The following is an 18261-nucleotide window of genomic DNA, read 5'->3' as shown; positions in this document are numbered from 1 at the left end:
AAATATCTTTTTCCATCCCTTCACTTTTAGTCTTTGTATATCTTTGAGTTTGAAGTGATTCTCTTGTAGGCAGCATATAGATGGGTCTTGTTTTTTTTTATCCATTCCGTGACTCTGTATCTTTTGATTGGTGCATTCAGACTATTTACATTTAAGATGATTATTGATATATATGTACTTATTGCCAAGAGTAGCTTCTTTAATATCTAACAGTCTAACTTAACTCATTAATGTGTTATTTAAAACACAATCTAAAGGTTTCTTTTTTCTCCCTTCTTTTTCTTCCTCCTTCACTTTTTTGTAAATTAGATGTCATATTCTGTACTCTTTGTGTATCCGTTGACTGACTTTAGAGGCAATTCATTAAATTTTGCATTTGCTTAGTGATTAATTGGTCTGCTTCCTTTGCTTGTTTTATTTTCTCACATGACAGCTATTTAGCCTTAGGAGCACTTACATCTATAACAGTGCTTCAAAAGTACACTGTAGAGATGGTTTTTGGGAGGTAAATTCCCTCAACTTTTGCTTATTTGGAAATTGCTTAATCCCTGCTTCAAATTGAAATGATAATCTTGCTGGGTAGAATATTCTTGGTTCAAGGCCCTTCTGTTTCATTGCACTGAATATATCATGTCACTCCCTTCTGGCCTGTAAGGTTTCTGCTGAGAAGTCTAATGATAGTCTGATGGGTTTTCCTTTGTACGTGATCTTTTTTTCTCTCTCTGGATGCTTTTAATACTCTGTTCTTGTCCTTCATCTTTGCCATTTTACTTATTATATGTCTTGGTGTTGTCTTCCTTGGGTTCCTTGTCTTGGGAGATCTGTGGACTTCTGTGGCCTGAGAGACTGTTTTCTTCCCCAGATTGGGGAAGTTTTGAGCAATTATTTCCCCAAAGACAGTTTCTATCCTCTTTTATCTCTCTTCATCTTCTGGTACCCCTATAATGTGAATATTGTTCCATTTGGATTGGTCACACAGTTATCTTAATATTCTTCCATTCCTAGAGATCCTTTTTTTCCTCTCTATTCCTCAGCTTCTTTGTATTTGTCTTCTCTAATTTCTATTCATTTACTGTCTCCTCTACGTCATCTAATCTGCTTTTAAAGCCCTCCATTGTATGTTTAATTTCAGATACTGTATTTTTCAAAGTTTCTGTCTCTTGAAGCCTTCCCTGAGGCTCTCCCTGAGCTCTGTGAGCATTTTTATGATTTTTATTTTGAAATTTTTATTAGCAAGTTTGGTGATTTCTGTTTCAGTTGGCCGTTTCTGTTGTTTGTGGGATTTTGGTGTGTAGCAGGTTCTTTTGCTGTTTCATATTTCTAATAATTATTGTGGTATAATAACTTTGTGAAGTGGTGCCCTCTAGTGCCCAGAATCTCTACTCTCTGGAGGTGCCCAGCACCTGGAGTGATCATGGGGGTTGCAGTTGAGTGGCACCATTGCCTGCCAGGAGGAAAGAACTCTTTCCTGCTTCCCAACTGCAGTGCCTGGGCCAGTGGGCTGAGCATGCAGGGAGGAACCTCTGTGTTATGCCCCTGTAGCTGCTATAGGCAGGGCCTCCCTCTGGCTGGCCTGGTTCAGTGGTGGGTGTAGCACCTTTGCAAAGTGATGCTGACCAGGAGGAAGGAGTAGCAGGCTGTGTATCACAGTGCGGTACCTTGGTGTGCCACCCGGGGGGATGGGGCGCCTGAACCTCCTGACTGCTCCCAATCTGCTGGGCTGAGTGTGCCGGAATGGTTTTGCCCACCTATCTTTTCTTGTGTGCAGCAAGCTCTATGTAATTCTTGCCCCTTTAGCAACCCTTTTGCTGTTGGGAAGTCTTTCAAAGTGCCCACCTTTCTTTTCCCCTGGAGTGGCTGGTTGTGGGTACCTGTTCTCCACAAGTGGCTAGAATCTCAGCCTCTCTGGCTATTCTGCCTGTCTTTGCTTTCCAACCCCACTAATCTCCAGAAAACTATGTCATGTGGGTTCATGTTCCCAGAGCACATCCCCAGTGCTGGGTGTTCAGCAGTCCTAGGCCTCCACCCCCTCCGTGCTCCCTTTTTCTTCCTCCTGCCAGCGATCTGGGGTGGGGGAAGGGCTTGGGTTCTGCCAGATAACTGCTTTGTTGCTTTACCCTTTTCCATAAGGTGGTCTTTTCTCCAGATGTAGGCAATCTGTTGCAGTCTTTTTTCTGGTTGCTGTTTGAGGATTAGTTGTATTTGCTATGTTTTCGTATTATGTGTGGTTTGGGGAGGAGGTTTCTGTCTCACTTCTCACGCTGCCATTTTTAAGCCTTTCCCCAGAATACTCTTATATTATCTATTCTATTCTATTTTATTTAGAAAATTGGTATCAACCCACCAAATTGATTTCATTAGACCATACTTTTCAGCAGTTTTTATGGTTCTGAACAAAGGGTGTGATTCTTTTGATTATTAAGTAAATAAAATGTATGGAGTTTAAGAAATACATTTTGAAAGGTGAGAATCCATTGTTTTTTTTTAGAAATATGTCCTAATTTTTAAATATATATTAACTTTTAATGTATAGGCAGGATGCTTTTGGTGCTAGTTGCTAGTTTTTCTCTTATTTCTAGGAGGGTGATAAGATAAAAAATTTTCTAACTGGTGATTTCTTTTCTTTCTGCAGCTCTCATGTGTGAATATAAGTCTAATGCATCAAAGACATAAGGACCTCACCAGTTAGAAGTTATTGTTTTTGCCATCCTCTTCGGTTTTTTTTTTTTCCTCAAACAGTGGAAATATCTTTCTTTCAAGTTGCTTTTGTTGCAGAGTTAAGCAAATGGCTAATAGTGGCTTTGGTAAAATATCCACAAAATGTGCCAACTGTTCATCTACTTCTCAGAAAGATGTACTTTGTGTATGTTCCTGCAGACCAAGGCTTTCTCCAGTGGTGGTGGAAATGTCACAGACATCAAGCACTGGTAGTTCAGAATGTACAGTTTCACCAGAGAAAATAAAAGAAAACCAAAACAGTAAAGATAGTTTCTCTGGAAAAGATTCGGTAAATATCAAAGATTCTGTATCTCAACACAAGTTGACATCCCATCTCCTAATCCCATCCCTTGCTTCACCATATCTCATGGGCCCTTGTCAACTAACTCATTGCCTTCTTACTTATTAAAGGAACATTTCTTTCTTACATAAGAGGTGAGCAAAGTTAGTGATTTCTTTTACAATACTTCCAACCACTGCCTAAATTAATTATTTCCCAGGGCCATGAATAATTCAAAATATGATTCCAGTTTCTTTTCTTTAATGTTTTATACAGAAATGAACTGGTTTTCAAGTTGAATTAAATCTGAATTTTGGGGCACTTTTGTCAACTGATGCAGAATGGAATTTATGGTTGCGATTAAATAGAGGGTGCTTATAATTTAAGACAATTCCTGGTTATCTAGATGGAATATCAAATATACTTTGTAAAATTGATTTGCATTAGTTAAAATAATCCTAGACTAGGTGGTGGGATTGGTTTAGGTGTATTCAATTTAAAGAGAGGAGGCGGTATAGAAGATTGTCATTGACATAGCACAGCTTTGGAGACAAAGAACAGTAAGTTTAAGGAAAATTAGGCTCTCAGCCCTCAATGTTGTACCTTTTTCAAATTTTCACCCTAAACTTTAATTTCTGATTTGTATTATGGTATAGTTATTGCCTTATAGGCATCTTTGAATGAGTTGTTATCATGTTATTTTCATTCAAGACATTTTGTGAATGTCTGGTCAATAATTTTTTTATGCATAACTTATCAGAGATGATTTTTATGTTTTGAAATAAGGGAGATTGAAAAAGCTGTGAAGTTGCCTTCTCTTGTGATTTTTAAAGAATTTCAGGTAAATTATGATATATTTGCTATACAGTTCATCATGTAGACTTGCCTAGATCCAGATTAAATGGTTTTTTATTGTGTCTTTTAGCCTAATGAGCCAATGAGTCATATAGGGCTTAGAATTTGAAAAAAAAAAAAGGTAAATTATCTTATACACCATAAATATCATGGTGTACATTAAAGAGTTGTCAGATTATCTAAATTAGGGCTCTGACTTTGTCAACAAGCATATTATATCGTAAAGTTAATTTTTAAAATTCTTTTTGGTTCTAAGCCCTCAAGAACCTCAAAGGTAGAGAGGAAAACATCTCAACAATGGGGTCGGGACGACTTTATAGAAGGAAAAGTTCCTCACATAAGGGTGGAAAATGGAGCTGCTATTCAGGTATATAGAAAGCAAACTGATGCTACTAGGAACTTTTGGGGTTCTTTTAAGACAATGGTAAATGACAAAAATGATATAAAATTAGGTCTCTAAGGAAAGGAAAGAAAAAAGATAATTTACCATTTTCAAGTGTGTCAAAAGTTTTTACTAAGGATAGTTAAGACTAATTATTTCTTCTGTTCATTGAGGACCAAATGGACTTAATTGAAGTGGAGGTGGATAAAATGAGAACATTGTGGGTGGTCTTCAGGTCTTGCCTGTTGCTGAGGGCAATTGTGGAGTCTTTGTGTAGATGGTTTGGCTGTTTACTTCCTTGATGATTGGTGGTGAGGCCAGAATTTCCCTCATGGACCCCTCCATTTTTTTCAGCCTGTAATTGGATAGATACCAATATTATTCTTCCCAGGATTCTATTTATTATACAAATATGAATTAAATATTATTACTGTTTTAGAAATTAAAATGTGTTCCTTTAACATCAGATTAAAGGAACCCCAAATAGAACAACTACAAGAAGAAAACTGCATTAATGTTAAATAACTTCAAAAAATTGTTTTAAGAGGTTATTTGGCAATTTACTTGCAGTGATCAGAAAAACTTCCTGAAAAATTCTGACTTGAAAAGTTTAAATTTTCCCCTTTAAATAAAAGTCCTGTATTTTAAAAAATCCACAGATTTACTGGGTTTTAAATTTAGCCACAGAGTGTTTATAAAAGCAAAATGTGTTCCTCGTGAAATATTAGGAAAATAGAAAAATGAAGAAAATAAAAATCAAGAGACAGTATAACCATTTTTTAACATATATGACCTTTACTTCATTTTTTCTATGCATGTATAAGTCATCCTATTTTTTCTTTTCAGTTTCTTTCTTTTAAGTTATGAAATATTTCAGATATACAATACACACATTTTTTTATTGAAGTGTCATTGATATACAACCTTATATTGGTTTCAAACATACAACACAATGGTTCAATAGTTACCCATATTGTTCAATCCTTACCCCCCTCCCCAAGTGCAGTTACTATCTATCAATGTAGAAAGATGTTACAAAATCATTGACTATATCCACACTGAACTACTGTCCCCATGACCAACTTACGTTGTGATTGCAAATTATTGTGCCCCTTTATCCCCCTCACTCTTCCCCCTACACACCCCAACCCCCTCCCCCTTGGTAACCACTAGTCACTTCTTCATGTCTATGAGTCTACTGCTGTTTTGTTCCTTCTGTTTTCTTTTTTTTTTAATATTCTACAAGTAAGTAAAATCATACAGTATTTGTCTTTCTCTGCCTGGCTTATTTCACTGAGCATAATGCCCTCTAGATCCATCCATGTTATTGCAAGTGGCAGAATTTCTTTTCCTTTTATGGCTGAATAATAGTTCATTGCAATATACACGTATTTTGAAGAAATAAAAGTTCTTATATTTTTATAGTATATATACAGCTGGTATAGTTGAAGTTTCTCTTCCCCCATTAAAGACCAGCTCATTTTGAAGATTTTAAACATTTGATAAGAGTACAAAAAAGGAAGCTAGAATCATCTAAAACTCTTAATATTCCAGACATCAATATAAGCACCCCCACATACACACATTTTCATAATGGAATCATATCATACTTGGTTTCACACTCTATACCATATCTTAGACTTCTTTTAAGTCAATAAAAATAGATCTCCGTTACCACTTTAATAGCATCGTCTTAAGATTGTTACAAATAAGAAGTCATTTTCTCCTTATATTCACCACTATATAATTATGTCATAGCAGTTAATTAAGGGAAAAGATTAGTTTATGAACTAGTTGGGCAATTGGGCTATTCTTCTACCTATTCTTCACTTTAAAACCCTATTTTAATAGTATTAAAATACTGCACCCAAGTTGTGGTTCTATATGTTTAGAGAAAAAATGAGAGTTTTGTTTTTAAAGGACAAGAAAAATTGGGGGAATGGTCATGGAGTTGAGATTGTTTTATGGGGAAAAAAGGGTAAATTACCATTTAAATTGAGCTTTATCTCATTTTACGTAGTATATTTTTAGGAGTTGCATATAAATATAATAAAATCATTTTAGCTTTCTGACTTTGATTCTTACTACTAAGTGGTAGTGGGAAGAGAGAGGAGCCAAAGTAATTATAAGTCATTGGAAAGTATCTTGGGGACAATCACCTGGGCAGGATGTGCCAGGCATACATTTAGGAGTCTCCATTCACAACATTCGAGACCATAAATCTGCAGCTTTTCCTCCAGGTTTCAACTCTACATATTCAGCCTGTCACATCTCTTAAATGTATATATGTATATACAGAAGGTTCCTTGCTGGCTGGCTTGGTGATTGGATTTTTTGATTCATTCCTTTATTTATCAATTCACTCAATTCACTCATTCATTCCATATTTGCACTGTATTCCTTTGGAATGCCTTCCTTTGTCTTTGAATATAGACAAAAAATTCTCAACTATTTTTTGCGTTGTGTTGTTCCTTCACTTGCCAATTTCAGAAGCCCCCTATCTCATAATGCTTTCCTTTATTCTCCCAGTATTTTAGCTCTGGTCTCTGGCCCCAATGTCATTTTGTATCTTTTTTAAAACTTAAGACTTTATGACTTTAGTAATAACTTTGTCGCTTAAGGAGATTACAAATTCTGAGAAAATAGGAATTATGTTTTAATCATTTTTGTAGCCCCCAAAACATATATCACAAAAAATAAGGGAAGTCTTACATGTTGAAGCTGAATATTTCCTTTCTTCTCTTCCCTTTTCCTTTTGTTCTCTTCCTTCCTTCTTTCCTTTTCTTCCCTCCCCGACTCCCTTCCTTCCTTCCCTCCTTCCTTTCCTTTTCCCCATGCACTAAACACGAATATTTTGCCTACAAAGTTTCAGGGAAGGCTTTTTAAGGAATACAAAAGAAACTGCTTCTTAAGAAGCTTCTAGACCATCTGGGAAGCAAAACATGAGACAAAATGTTTGTAAGCAAGAGAGTAATAACAGCGTTTGAGGATCAAAATACATGCTGAAGGAAGTCAAAGGAACAATCACCATGGCCTCAGAGTTAGTAACCTTCTTAACGGAGGAGGTAATAATTACTTAGGTATTGAATCTTCTTTTACAAAAGTAGGAAAGAAAGTAACAGTAGAAAATATGAAGACTGGCAGCTAGATTACCTGTTGTATGGTGAAGGTGAAAGTGATCACACACACACACACACACACACACATACACACACACACACACACACACACACACACACACACACACGCACGCACGCACGCACGCATGCGCATGCATTTCTAGGGAAGACTTTGGCTGGCTGACCCGACAGAGGGTCACCTGGTGGCATTACTCAGCTGTTCTCTCATGTTTGATGGATCCACAAACTCTACTAATTAACTCTTGCTAATGCCCTGAGCTGATTTGGATCAGCAGGATGGACTCCCCCCAACCAAATTCAAAAGATGAAAGTGTAAATAAGGTACCTGTTTACTTGACAGTGTGAGCCAGAATGCTGGTGTGGGCAATACCGGTGCATTCCATCTTCGTAAGTAAAGTTAAATAATAAGCAATGACTCTTGGTCTGGATAGTTTCATGATGAATGGCTTTTATTTTCTTCCCAGTGCTGATTTATATTCAAATTTCTGTCTTACTTGCTTTTTCTAAAACAAAAGGAATAAAAACAGAAATTTCTATTTTTTATAGAATCAGATGAAGAAGAAATGTTACTTGGTAAACAAGAAAGCAGTTGTTCAGTGGTTAATATGTGTTGATTTTACAGTATAGTTCTCAGAGTTCTGGGATAACTTTTTAAGTGAATATATTTTGCACACACACACACATATATGTATGTATGTATTCATATTCCATTCCTCCTTTTTCATTAATGCTGTGGTTTATAAGAGGTTCGTTTTTATATTTTGAAATTTGCCACGTTTACCCATTGTGATTTTTATGGTTTTCCTCGATGGGACATTTAATGAAATTCATCAAACTTATTTTTGGCTAATTAAGATGTATTTAATAATAATGAAGCAAATACGTGGTGTCTTCTTTTTTATTTTACCCTGGAGCAGAATCTCTCTTCCCTTGGGTGGTTATGTTAGTATTATGGGTTCATTCCTGATGCCTGATGAATGGCAGAGAGAGACAAAGGAACTCTTATTTTTATCCAGAAAATCTATGCCTTTGGAAGAATATTGGGACAAGGGAGCTTTGGAATGGTCATCGAAGCTACAAACAAAGAAACAGAAACTAAGTGGGCAATTAAAAAAGTGAACAAAGACAAGGTAAGGCCCATTAGCAGCATCACACTGCAGGCACAGTGGGTCGGGTAACACGGCTGACCTGAGAGCCACGATGATGTGGATATTTCTTTAGTCTTCTGGGAAGGAACCAGTTCTTGAACCCAAGTAGACAGGTGCTATCTGAAAAAAGCAAGTGAAAGGATTAAACTAACTTAACCAATATAACCAAATATACATATAATTTACAGAGTGAGTTGAAATTATAAAAATGTAATTTACAGAGTGGGCTGATTATTAGTATGTGTAGATGTAGGCCTGAGAGCTAGAGATGTCTTCGTTAGAGCTAAGTCCTGGCACTCTCTCCCCATGTGGTTCTGATAGACATTTCTTCTTTCCTTTCCTTTCTTTTGATTCCCCATTTCTCCCTTGTTAGCTAATTCTCTGGTTATTCATTGCCTGTTTTTTCAGTTTAGCCACTTTTACCCCAACTGTCTACTGTACAGTGTACTTGTATCCACTGTATTCCTCAGCAGATTTTTCCTGGAGGGAAGAACAGGGCTTTTCTTTAAGAGAGAGTCTGTGTCCTCAGACTTTACACCTGATCATTTTGTCAACTTTAAAAAAATTTCTGTGCCTAGAAAAAAACAAAAGACAACATAATCGTGTTTTTTCCTTGGATTTGTGGTGATAAATATTACATTTACAAAATGAAATTGATTTTCTGTATTCTGTAAAACAAACTCTAGTAAATTACATACCATTTCTACCTAAAGTATAATACAGTAACACATAAACCTTGGTGATGGGAGAGCCAGAACCTTAATAGAAACCTTCAGAATTCTAGAACCATGGTACTACATAGAACATTATTTCCTTTGCCCCTTTGGTGTCAGGTAGGGTTAGTTAGGGTTTAGATTTTAGGGCTATCTAGTCAGGATACCTGCTTGCAACTTTAGGAATTCATAATCTTGCACATACATATTGATGCTGAGAGTATACAAACACCAAGATAACAATTATAAAGTCAGTATATAATTTAGACAATATATTACTGCATTATGAACAGGTCAAGCCATTTGAAGAGAGATAAGAAGAGAACTGAGATGGATATTAGAAATTGTGGTAACTTCCTATATCCTTACCATATTCCATAAGAGGAGGAATTCACTCCTTAGTCACTATTTTTCTTGAGCCTCTTGGGTAAACTTAAAATGTGGCTCTTATCTTGCATAGGTGGGGCATAGTAGGTGCAAAGTTTTCAATTCATGTCCCTAGATAGTAATGGTTGAAGGGTAAAGGTAATTGGCAGCAGGAATGACCCTGGATAAAAGTTTAACTAGGTAGTGTGCCTTGTGATTAATCCCTTTCCAATCCTTAAAAGAACTATTATGTACTCTCCTGATCTTGGAGATGGAGGAGGGCAGGGAGAGATGGAGGGATAATACTTTTCAGGAATATTTTTATATGGATGAGGACATTGCTTATCCTCAAATAAGAATGGTAATTTAGATGTCAATTAGGGTAATGATTGGGGTGGTGGTAGTAGTGGTGAGTGGAAAAAGCCCTTCCAGAAGGTCTTAGGTGACATTGTAGAAAATCAATTACTTAACCTGGATGGAAGGCCTGGTGCTCCCTGGGGTGTTCCCTCCTTTACCTTTTGCTGTCAGGTATTGTTAATGGTTACACATGAGGAGATAAAGTGGGACTTAGGTTGGTCTGAAGGCTAAGTCGATTGATTGATCTCTCTCTTCATTTTTGAGGCTGGAGGAAAGTGATGTATAATGCTATATAAGGGCTAAGTATAGAATCTGACCACCTATTGTTTCTTTTGATATATATAAATACAATAAAAAAGTGATAACGAAGCAAAAGAAAAACATTTTGTTTTTTCTTCCCCAGTTGATGTCCCTGGAAAGTTGGTTTTGTTTTTATTATGCTAACATCAAAGGATTCACATGATTTTGAAGGAGATACCAAAAAGCATATTAAAAGTTAGAATAATTTTGTGACAGGACAGAGACCATGTTGTAGGTACTTTATAGAAATAGTCAAAGAAACAGATGTGGTTTGAGGCCAAATTATATATACTAAAACTGAACTGAGGAAAGAAGAGGCATAATTTAATCTTATCATGGAAATACTTCTTGTTATCATTTGAAAACAGAAACTTCTCAAGAAAACGTGGGAGAAAGGATAAAAATAACCGACTTTTATATTGAGGCATATAGTAGTGACATTCATATGTGAACTTTGTGTTTTCTCATTTTAAAGGCTGGAAGCTCTGCTGTGAAGTTACTTGAACGGGAGGTAAACATCCTAAAAAGTGTGAAACATGAACACATCATACATTTGGAACAAGTTTTTGAGACACCTAAGGTAAGGCTTAATCAGGTGCTGCATCTGCAAAGTTATTATTACAAAATGAACATCATTCTCTTCTGCAGTAACCCCTGTAAGGCACATTTGCTCATGTCCTTGGCATGAGTCTGTCACTGGAGATTGATGAGAGCATTCTGGAAGACTTTTATTATTGATTGTATAATTAGATGTCTAATGATTAGATTGATGTCTTTAGTGATATTTCTGGGTGGCATATTGAAAAAAAATGTTTAAAAAATTGAAACAACTTCATACACAGCCCAGTAGTGATAGGAATTTCCTTAGAGGTGGCTTTCCTTTTGTTGGTTCTTGGTTTTTCTCCATTAAAGACTCTTCGAATGTTGTCATATTTTGCAAGATTACCTTTATAATAAAATTGGCATGGGAATATTTGGCACTATGTAGAATATTTGTCATTGGTGTCTTACCAACATGTTTGGTCTTTCTTCTTCCCTGGATATTATCATTTGTCTCTTTAAATGGCTCTAATTTTCATTCAGCATTGTTCTGAACCCTGTGTTACTTGTCATTTCTGCCTCCATTTTGTTTAGTGTCTGTGGGCTTGGGTGTTTCTCTGCTTGGAGTCAGTATAATATAGTGTATAATAATATACAGTATAATATATAATACAGAAATTTAACATAGGTACTGTAACATAGGCATGTGGTCTTTGGGTTTAGATTGCCTGTGCATTTGAATCCTGGTTTCACCACTTAGCTATAAGACCAGTGAAAGTTATTCAACCTCTCTATAACTCAGTTTTCTCACCTGTAAAATGGGTTTAACAATAGTATCAACCTCAGGTAGTTGAAGGATTAAATGGGAAACTGGATATAAAGCATCTGTCTCATTAAATGTTACTTATAGTTCATTGTTCCCTTTGCAGTCTCCAGGGCAGTAATAGCAAATTTGGGTTATGCAATTTATTCCTGGTTCATCAGGAATGCTTACTAACTATTAAAGATCACAATTATCCTTTAGGGGAGCAGGAAATGGCAGTGATACCAAAAATCTTTTCTATTCTTTTCATTCCTAAAGTTGTGATTTCTTTTATCCCCATATCTTCTTAGAATAGTTTTTCTCTTTATCATTAGTTTTAAACAATTTTGTTATGTTGTGCCTTGGTGTAGTTTTCTTCATGTTTCTTGTGCTTGGGGTTTATAGAGCCTCTTAGATCTATGAGTTTTTTGGTTTTCATCAAATTTAGGAAAATTTTGGCCATTATTTCTTCAAATATTTTTTTCTGCCATCTCCCACTTTGAGACTCCAAGTACACATGTTAGATTGGTTGCTATTGTCTGCAGCTTACTGATGCTCTATTCATTTTTTCAATCCTTTTCCTCTCCTTGTTTCATTTAGCATAGTTTCCATTGCGATGTCTTCAGATTCAATAATCTCCTTTTCTGTGCTGTCGTATGTGCTCTTTATCCCTTCCAATGGAAGTTTGGTTTGGTTCTTTTCTATCTTCCATGTTTCTATGTAACATACTCAATACTTCTTCCTTCTTCTTAAATATAGGAATAATAACTTGTAATGTCTTCTTCTACTAATCTTGTGTCATTTTGAGGCCAGTTTTGATTGATTTTTTCCTTCATTATGGATCATATTTTCCTGCATCTTTATATGCCTTGTTAATTTTTTATTGGATGCTGGATATTTTTGCATTCTTACAACTATTCTTGAGCTTTATTCTAGGACATAGTTAAGTTACTTGGAGACAGTTTGATAGTTTTGAAGCTTACTTTAAGCCTTGTTAGGTGGCACCCAAGCAGCCTTTGGTCTAGGGCTAATTTTTTCTCACTAGTGAGGTAAGACCCTTCTGAGTACTCTACCTGACGCCCTCTGAATTATGAGATTTTCCACTCTGGCTAATGGGAATACGAACTCTTCCTGGACATGTGTAAGCTCCAGCAATTGTTCCCTCTGCTCCTTCTGCATGGTTCTTTTCCAGCTTTGGGTACTTTGTCATACGCATGCTCTGAATTATACTCCATTGAAAACTTGAGGGGGACCCTCTGCAAAATCTGGAGCTTTCTCTGCGTACAGCATTTTGCTCTTTTCTACTCTGGCCTGTGAACCTTAGTTGTCTTGAACTTCCTGGACTCCTAGATCCATCTCTTCAGTTCATGGAGACTGCTGGGTTCTGCTTGGATATAAAAACTTTCAAAGATACTAACTTTGATCAACTTACATATTTAAAACTGACATCAATTTATATTGTAAGCCCTGATAATGTAACTTTCCCTTCCAAATAGCTCACTTACCAGTTTATGTGTCAGTGAGCCATACCAGTGTTATCAGTGGGAAAAATATGGCCTAATTCAGAAGCTTATTTATGTGTTAGGCTTTGCAGAACTCTTTAGTTACTTCTGAAATTCTCAAGGATCCTGAGCTTTAGCGAATCAAAATTTTGAGTGTAGGAAGAAAGAGTGTTAACCTTTTCTTCTTATTTTTGTGCTTGCTGATTGAACACAAATTGCATTGTAGTGGTTACAGAATAGAATCAGACCCCCAAATCTTAAAAATGGTAACAAAAATCTAGCAGCACAGAACAGAATAGAGATGTGGAGGGTGATCTGTGACTGAATAGCAATAGGGATGAAAAAGACTTGCATTTGCCTGACTGAATCTTTTTGACTCAGTAGATGACTGTTGAAATACCTAAAGCAATGTTAATATACATTAACAGAAACAAATATGAAAGGGGCTTTCATCCATGGCTTTTTACTACTCACACCCAATTAGTGACTAAATGCCACTGTTTCTTCTTCCTAAGTATTTTTCACCACGTTTTTTCCTTCCCTTTCTTGTCTCCATTCTGTGTCTCACATCTATGCTCTACAGAGGTCAGCGTACTACACCATAATACACGATTTTCTTTGTCCTATAAACTAACATTTTTACACTTTTAAATGGTTGGAAAAAATTTTAAAGAGTAATATTTTATGACGTGGAAAGTATATGAAACTAAAACTTCAAAGTCTATAAGAAAGTTTTGTTGCATTGTTTATGGCTGCTTTTATGCTATAACAGCTGATGAGTAGTTGCAAGAGATTGTATGGGCCACAAAGCTGAAAAAATATTTACTATCTGGCTCTGGCCTTTACAGTATAAGTTTGCTGAGCCCTGTTTTACATTCCTGTTAGAGTAGTTCATTTAGAATGCAAAACTGAGCTCTTTGTCAGCAGAAGCAGAGGTGTGGACGCTGTGGATGCCTTCCGGTTGGCTGCCCAGCGAGAGCCTTGCACAGAGATCAGATTCCAGCTATCGTAGGAGCAGTAACATCTTCCTCCTCTCAGTCTCCAGGCATGTCTTTCCTCCAGGATACAAGTTTCTTCACCATAGGAATGTGGTCCATTGGTGCGGGGGCTCTGGGGACTGCTGCCTTGGCACTGCTCCTGGCCAACACAGACGTGTTTCTGTCCAAGACCCAGAAAGCAACGCTGGAGTATCTGGAGGATATAGACCTGAAAACTCTGGAGAAGGAACCAAGGACTTTCAAAGCAAAGGAGCTCTGGGAAAAGAGTGGGTCTGTGATTATGACTGTGTGGAGGCCAGGCTGTTTCCTATGTCGAGAGGAGGCTGTGGACCTGTCCTCCCTGAAGCCCAAGTTGGACGAGCTGAGTTTCCCCCTCTATGCAGTGGTGAAGGAACAGATTAGGACTGAAGTGGAGGACTTCCAGCCTTATTTCAAAGGAGAAATCTTCCTGGATGAAAAGAAAAAGTTCTGTGGTCCCCAAAGGCGGAGGATGGTGTTTCTGGGATTTGACCATCTGGGTGTCTGGTACAACTTCTTCCAGGCCCGGAATGGAGGCTTCTCTGGAAACCTGGAAGGCGAAGGCTTCATCCTTGGGGAGTTTTTATGGTGGGATCAGGAAAGGTGGGCATTTTTCTTGAGCACTGGGAAAAAGAATTTGGAGACAAAGCAAAGCCAATTTCTGTTCTGGAAGCTGCTAGGAAGATCAAAGTAGACTTCAGCCTCAGAGAAAAAACGATTGTGTGAAACTGCCCAGCTCAGGGATAACCAAGGGCACATACATCTGTGTTCACAGGATGTGTTATGTTTCCACTCATGTCCGTAAGGAGTTAGAAGACTGCTTACACCATATTCTCAGTATAGATCATTAATGTACTTTAATACTGTACTCTGACTAAGCCCAGTAAGGCAAAACAGGTCCCAAACAAGACTGATAAAGATGGGAGAAACTAGTGAGGGTTATTTCAGCTAAAACCTGGAAAATGTGAGGCTTAAAGTTGATTGCTATACCTCATTACAAACATATATAAGGTTTTTGAGCGCTGTTACTTGAAATAAGTTTTATTTTCACGTCTTCAAAAATCTAAGGAAAGTTGGTGATTGACTTTGAAGATTGAGAGTTTTTGTGAGCATTTAGTAATGTAGATAACTACTGAATCATTTTGTTGTACATATGAAACCAATATAATACTGTGTATCAACTCTACTTCAATTTAAGAAATTTTGTTTAAATATTAAAAAAAAAAAAAGAAATGCAAAATTGATAATAGCACACACCTTTCCCCCAGCTGCAGACACTAGCTCATTTAAAAAACTTCAGTGGTGCCTTGCTTTATATAGCAAAAACCCCAAACTCCTTTGTGGGATATCCAAGACTTTTTACAACCTGGAACCAACCTGTTCTATCTAGCCCCATCCCTCACTGTACTGTTTTTCTCTATCCTAGCAAACTCCCAGTGCTATTAAATATACTGAGATATTCGTTATCCTCTTAATAGCTAGTGCTGTTTCAAACTTTGGAGTCTTTGCCGATACCATGTATTATGCCTATTCTTGTCCACATTCTCTACCCACAAATCCTTGTCAGTCACCCAGATCTGCCTTTAATATTGCCTCTTCAGTGAGCATTGTTTAGGCAGAGGCTCCCTTCATCAATAACCTCATGGTATTTTGGGCAATCCTCTTCTATTGTGATTATAACTATACTGTGAGTTCCTTGAGGGTAAAGACTGTGTCTTAGGTTCACTCTTGGTGGTGTACATTATGTGGATTTTGACAAACGTATAATGATATATATTCACCATTATTGTATCATACCCAAAAGTTTCACTACTTTAAAATTAACATTAAAAAATTACTCTAAGTATTCTCTGGAACAAAAGAAACTTTGTTCCAGAGAGGTAAAGTGACTTGGTCAGGTGTGAAAGAGCTAATACTGGAACCCATAGGTTCAATCAGCAGATATTTGCTGAGCACCTATTGCAAGTTTACAAGTTCACAAGTTACCAGTTTACATGAAACTTGAAAAAATTATTCTGTGAAGGGCCTTGTCCCTCTAGTATCCTGCACTCTATCTTATACATGACAGATAATAAATTTTTGAATGAACAGAATAATGATTAAGATTGTGGTATTTCTACTATATATGTGCACTATATAACATTTTAAAGATCCCCAACTATATAATTTGCACTCTCTCTCCCTCTCTTTTTTAAATACATGTCAGAAAATGTACCTTGTAATGGAGCTTTGTGAGGATGGAGAACTCAAAGAAATTCTGGATAGGAAAGAGCATTTCTCAGAGAATGAGACAAGGTGGATCATTCAAAGTCTCGCATCAGCTATAGCCTATCTTCACAATAAGGGTAAGAGGAGGATCCTCCAGCCCACTGACTCCATCAAGGCAGATATTTGTGTTTAAGGGTAATTTTGTTTAAAGATAATTATACTCAAGATTCAAAGTAACAGAAATAATGCCTACTAATATAGAAGATCTTACTTAAAATTTTTTTTAATTGTTTCTTTTTAAACTTTATAAGTTTAACTCAAAACAAGGCAGGTATACAATTAGGTTGAACATGTACAAGGATGATGTTGTGAACACTTCTATTTAACAGTCTGAAAAGCAGCTAATATCAAATCAAAAGTAGGTCAATAATAGAAGTGAAATTTCTAAAAATATATATTAATAATGTTAAAAATCTATATATCTTAGTCTTTTATTTGTTGTTTGGTTTTTTTAGACTTAATTTATAGAGTAGTTTTAGGTTCACAGCAAAATTGCACAGAAATTACAGAGATTTCCCATAAACCCTGGCCCATGCCAGCACAGCCTCCCTGTTATCAACATCTCCCACCAGATGGTACATTTGTGACAACTGATGAAGCTACACTGACACCATTATCACCCAAAGTCTATAGTTTATGTTAGGGCTCTGTTAGGGTTCACTCTTGGTGTCCACTATGTAGATTTTGACAAATGCATAATGACATGTATTTACCATTATAATATTATACCCAATAGTTTCACTACTTCAAAATTAACATTTAAAAATTATTCTAATTGCTTTACTATTCTTTGGTGTTAGAGCTGCTGTTTTCCCTCATGTTCTTTTTCCTTCAAAGTTAGTTTGGCTTACATGTGACTTTAGAATCTTCTCATTTTACAGATGAGAAAAAACTTGGTTCCCGAGAGGTGAAGTGCCCTGGTTAGGGGTGGCAGAGCTAGTCCCGGAGCCCAGGAGTTCATTCAGCAGATGCTCCTGAGCACCTGCTGCCTCCTGGTGGGTCCCCAAGTTACAGAGACTAATAGACGAGGCCCCTGCCCTCAAGGGATTCAGGCTGGTGGGAGAACGAGTATAGACAACAAATTGTAATTCAACCCGATGACTTCTCAAATGGAGAACCACAGAAAGTGCAATTAGCATAGGAGTATAAGTGCCTCATTTGATTTGGAAAGCCAGGAAAGGATTCAAAGAGAAAGCAAAACTTGAACTGAGAAATAAGACAAAATCAGACAAAAAAAAAAAAAGGGAGGGCTTCCCAGGCAGAGGGAAACAATTTTTACAAGGGTGGGAAACCAAAGGCTTAATATTGTGCTAATTTCAATTCTCCCACATTGAGCTATATATTCAATATAATTGCAAACAAAACCTTAACAGGATTTTTCATGGAATTTGATAAAATTATTCTGAAGTGGGTGAGAATGGTGAAGAAAACAATGAAAAAGAACAATAGGGGAAGCAGGGAGACTTCTTGCCCTGCCAAGGATCAAAACATATTATAAAGATACATTAATTAAAGCTGTGTGGTATTTATGTAGGAAGAGACAAGCAGAGCACTAGAAACAATAAAAATTCCCCAAACAGGCTGAGAATTGTGTAAGGGAACTCTAAGTGGTTAGATGCCATGGCCAGTCACAGAACTCATTCAACTATGTCTGTCTAGCAATTATATATATACATATAACTTTTTAAGTCTGAAGAAATGATTGCTATGGATTTGAACTAAATCAGTTATTTGCAAAGAAGTGTTTGGTACATGATTATTTTCATGTACATAAAAATCCTACCTGAGGTCTAACATGTTCAACTGGAGACTTTGTGTCTCAAGGGTTTTTGTTTTGTATTTGCTTGTTTAAAGAGTAGGAAAGTATGTGCTGA

At 36.7% G+C, this 18261-nt stretch overlaps 1 protein-coding gene and 1 pseudogene across 18 annotated transcripts in view; both read left to right on the top strand.

Annotated features, from left to right (window-relative positions):
- STK33 (serine/threonine kinase 33) overlaps positions 1-18261 on the top strand; it is a 184331-nt gene that overhangs the window by 99002 nt on the left and 67068 nt on the right. For 9 of the 18 annotated variants that reach the window (XM_036930987.2, XM_057507332.1, XM_057507331.1 and 6 more), the window contains 5 exons: positions 2633-3007; positions 4110-4220; positions 8392-8505; positions 10735-10839; positions 16326-16464. In XM_036930987.2, the coding sequence (XP_036786882.2) occupies positions 2786-3007; positions 4110-4220; positions 8392-8505; positions 10735-10839; positions 16326-16464 (691 nt within the window). In that variant the 5' untranslated portion in view covers positions 2633-2785. The remainder of the gene's footprint in view (positions 1-2632; positions 3008-4109; positions 4221-8391; positions 8506-10734; positions 10840-16325; positions 16465-18261) is intronic. The other 9 variants (XM_036930994.2, XM_057507337.1, XM_036930993.2 and 6 more) reach the window with 5 other exon arrangements.
- On the top strand, positions 14014-15065 carry LOC118934974 (peroxiredoxin-like 2A; annotated as a pseudogene).

Source organism: Manis pentadactyla, chromosome 9 (assembly GCF_030020395.1).
Source record: "Manis pentadactyla isolate mManPen7 chromosome 9, mManPen7.hap1, whole genome shotgun sequence".
NCBI classification, from domain to species: Eukaryota; Metazoa; Chordata; class Mammalia; order Pholidota; family Manidae; genus Manis; species Manis pentadactyla.
This window is presented reverse-complemented; position numbering and strand designations above follow the sequence as displayed.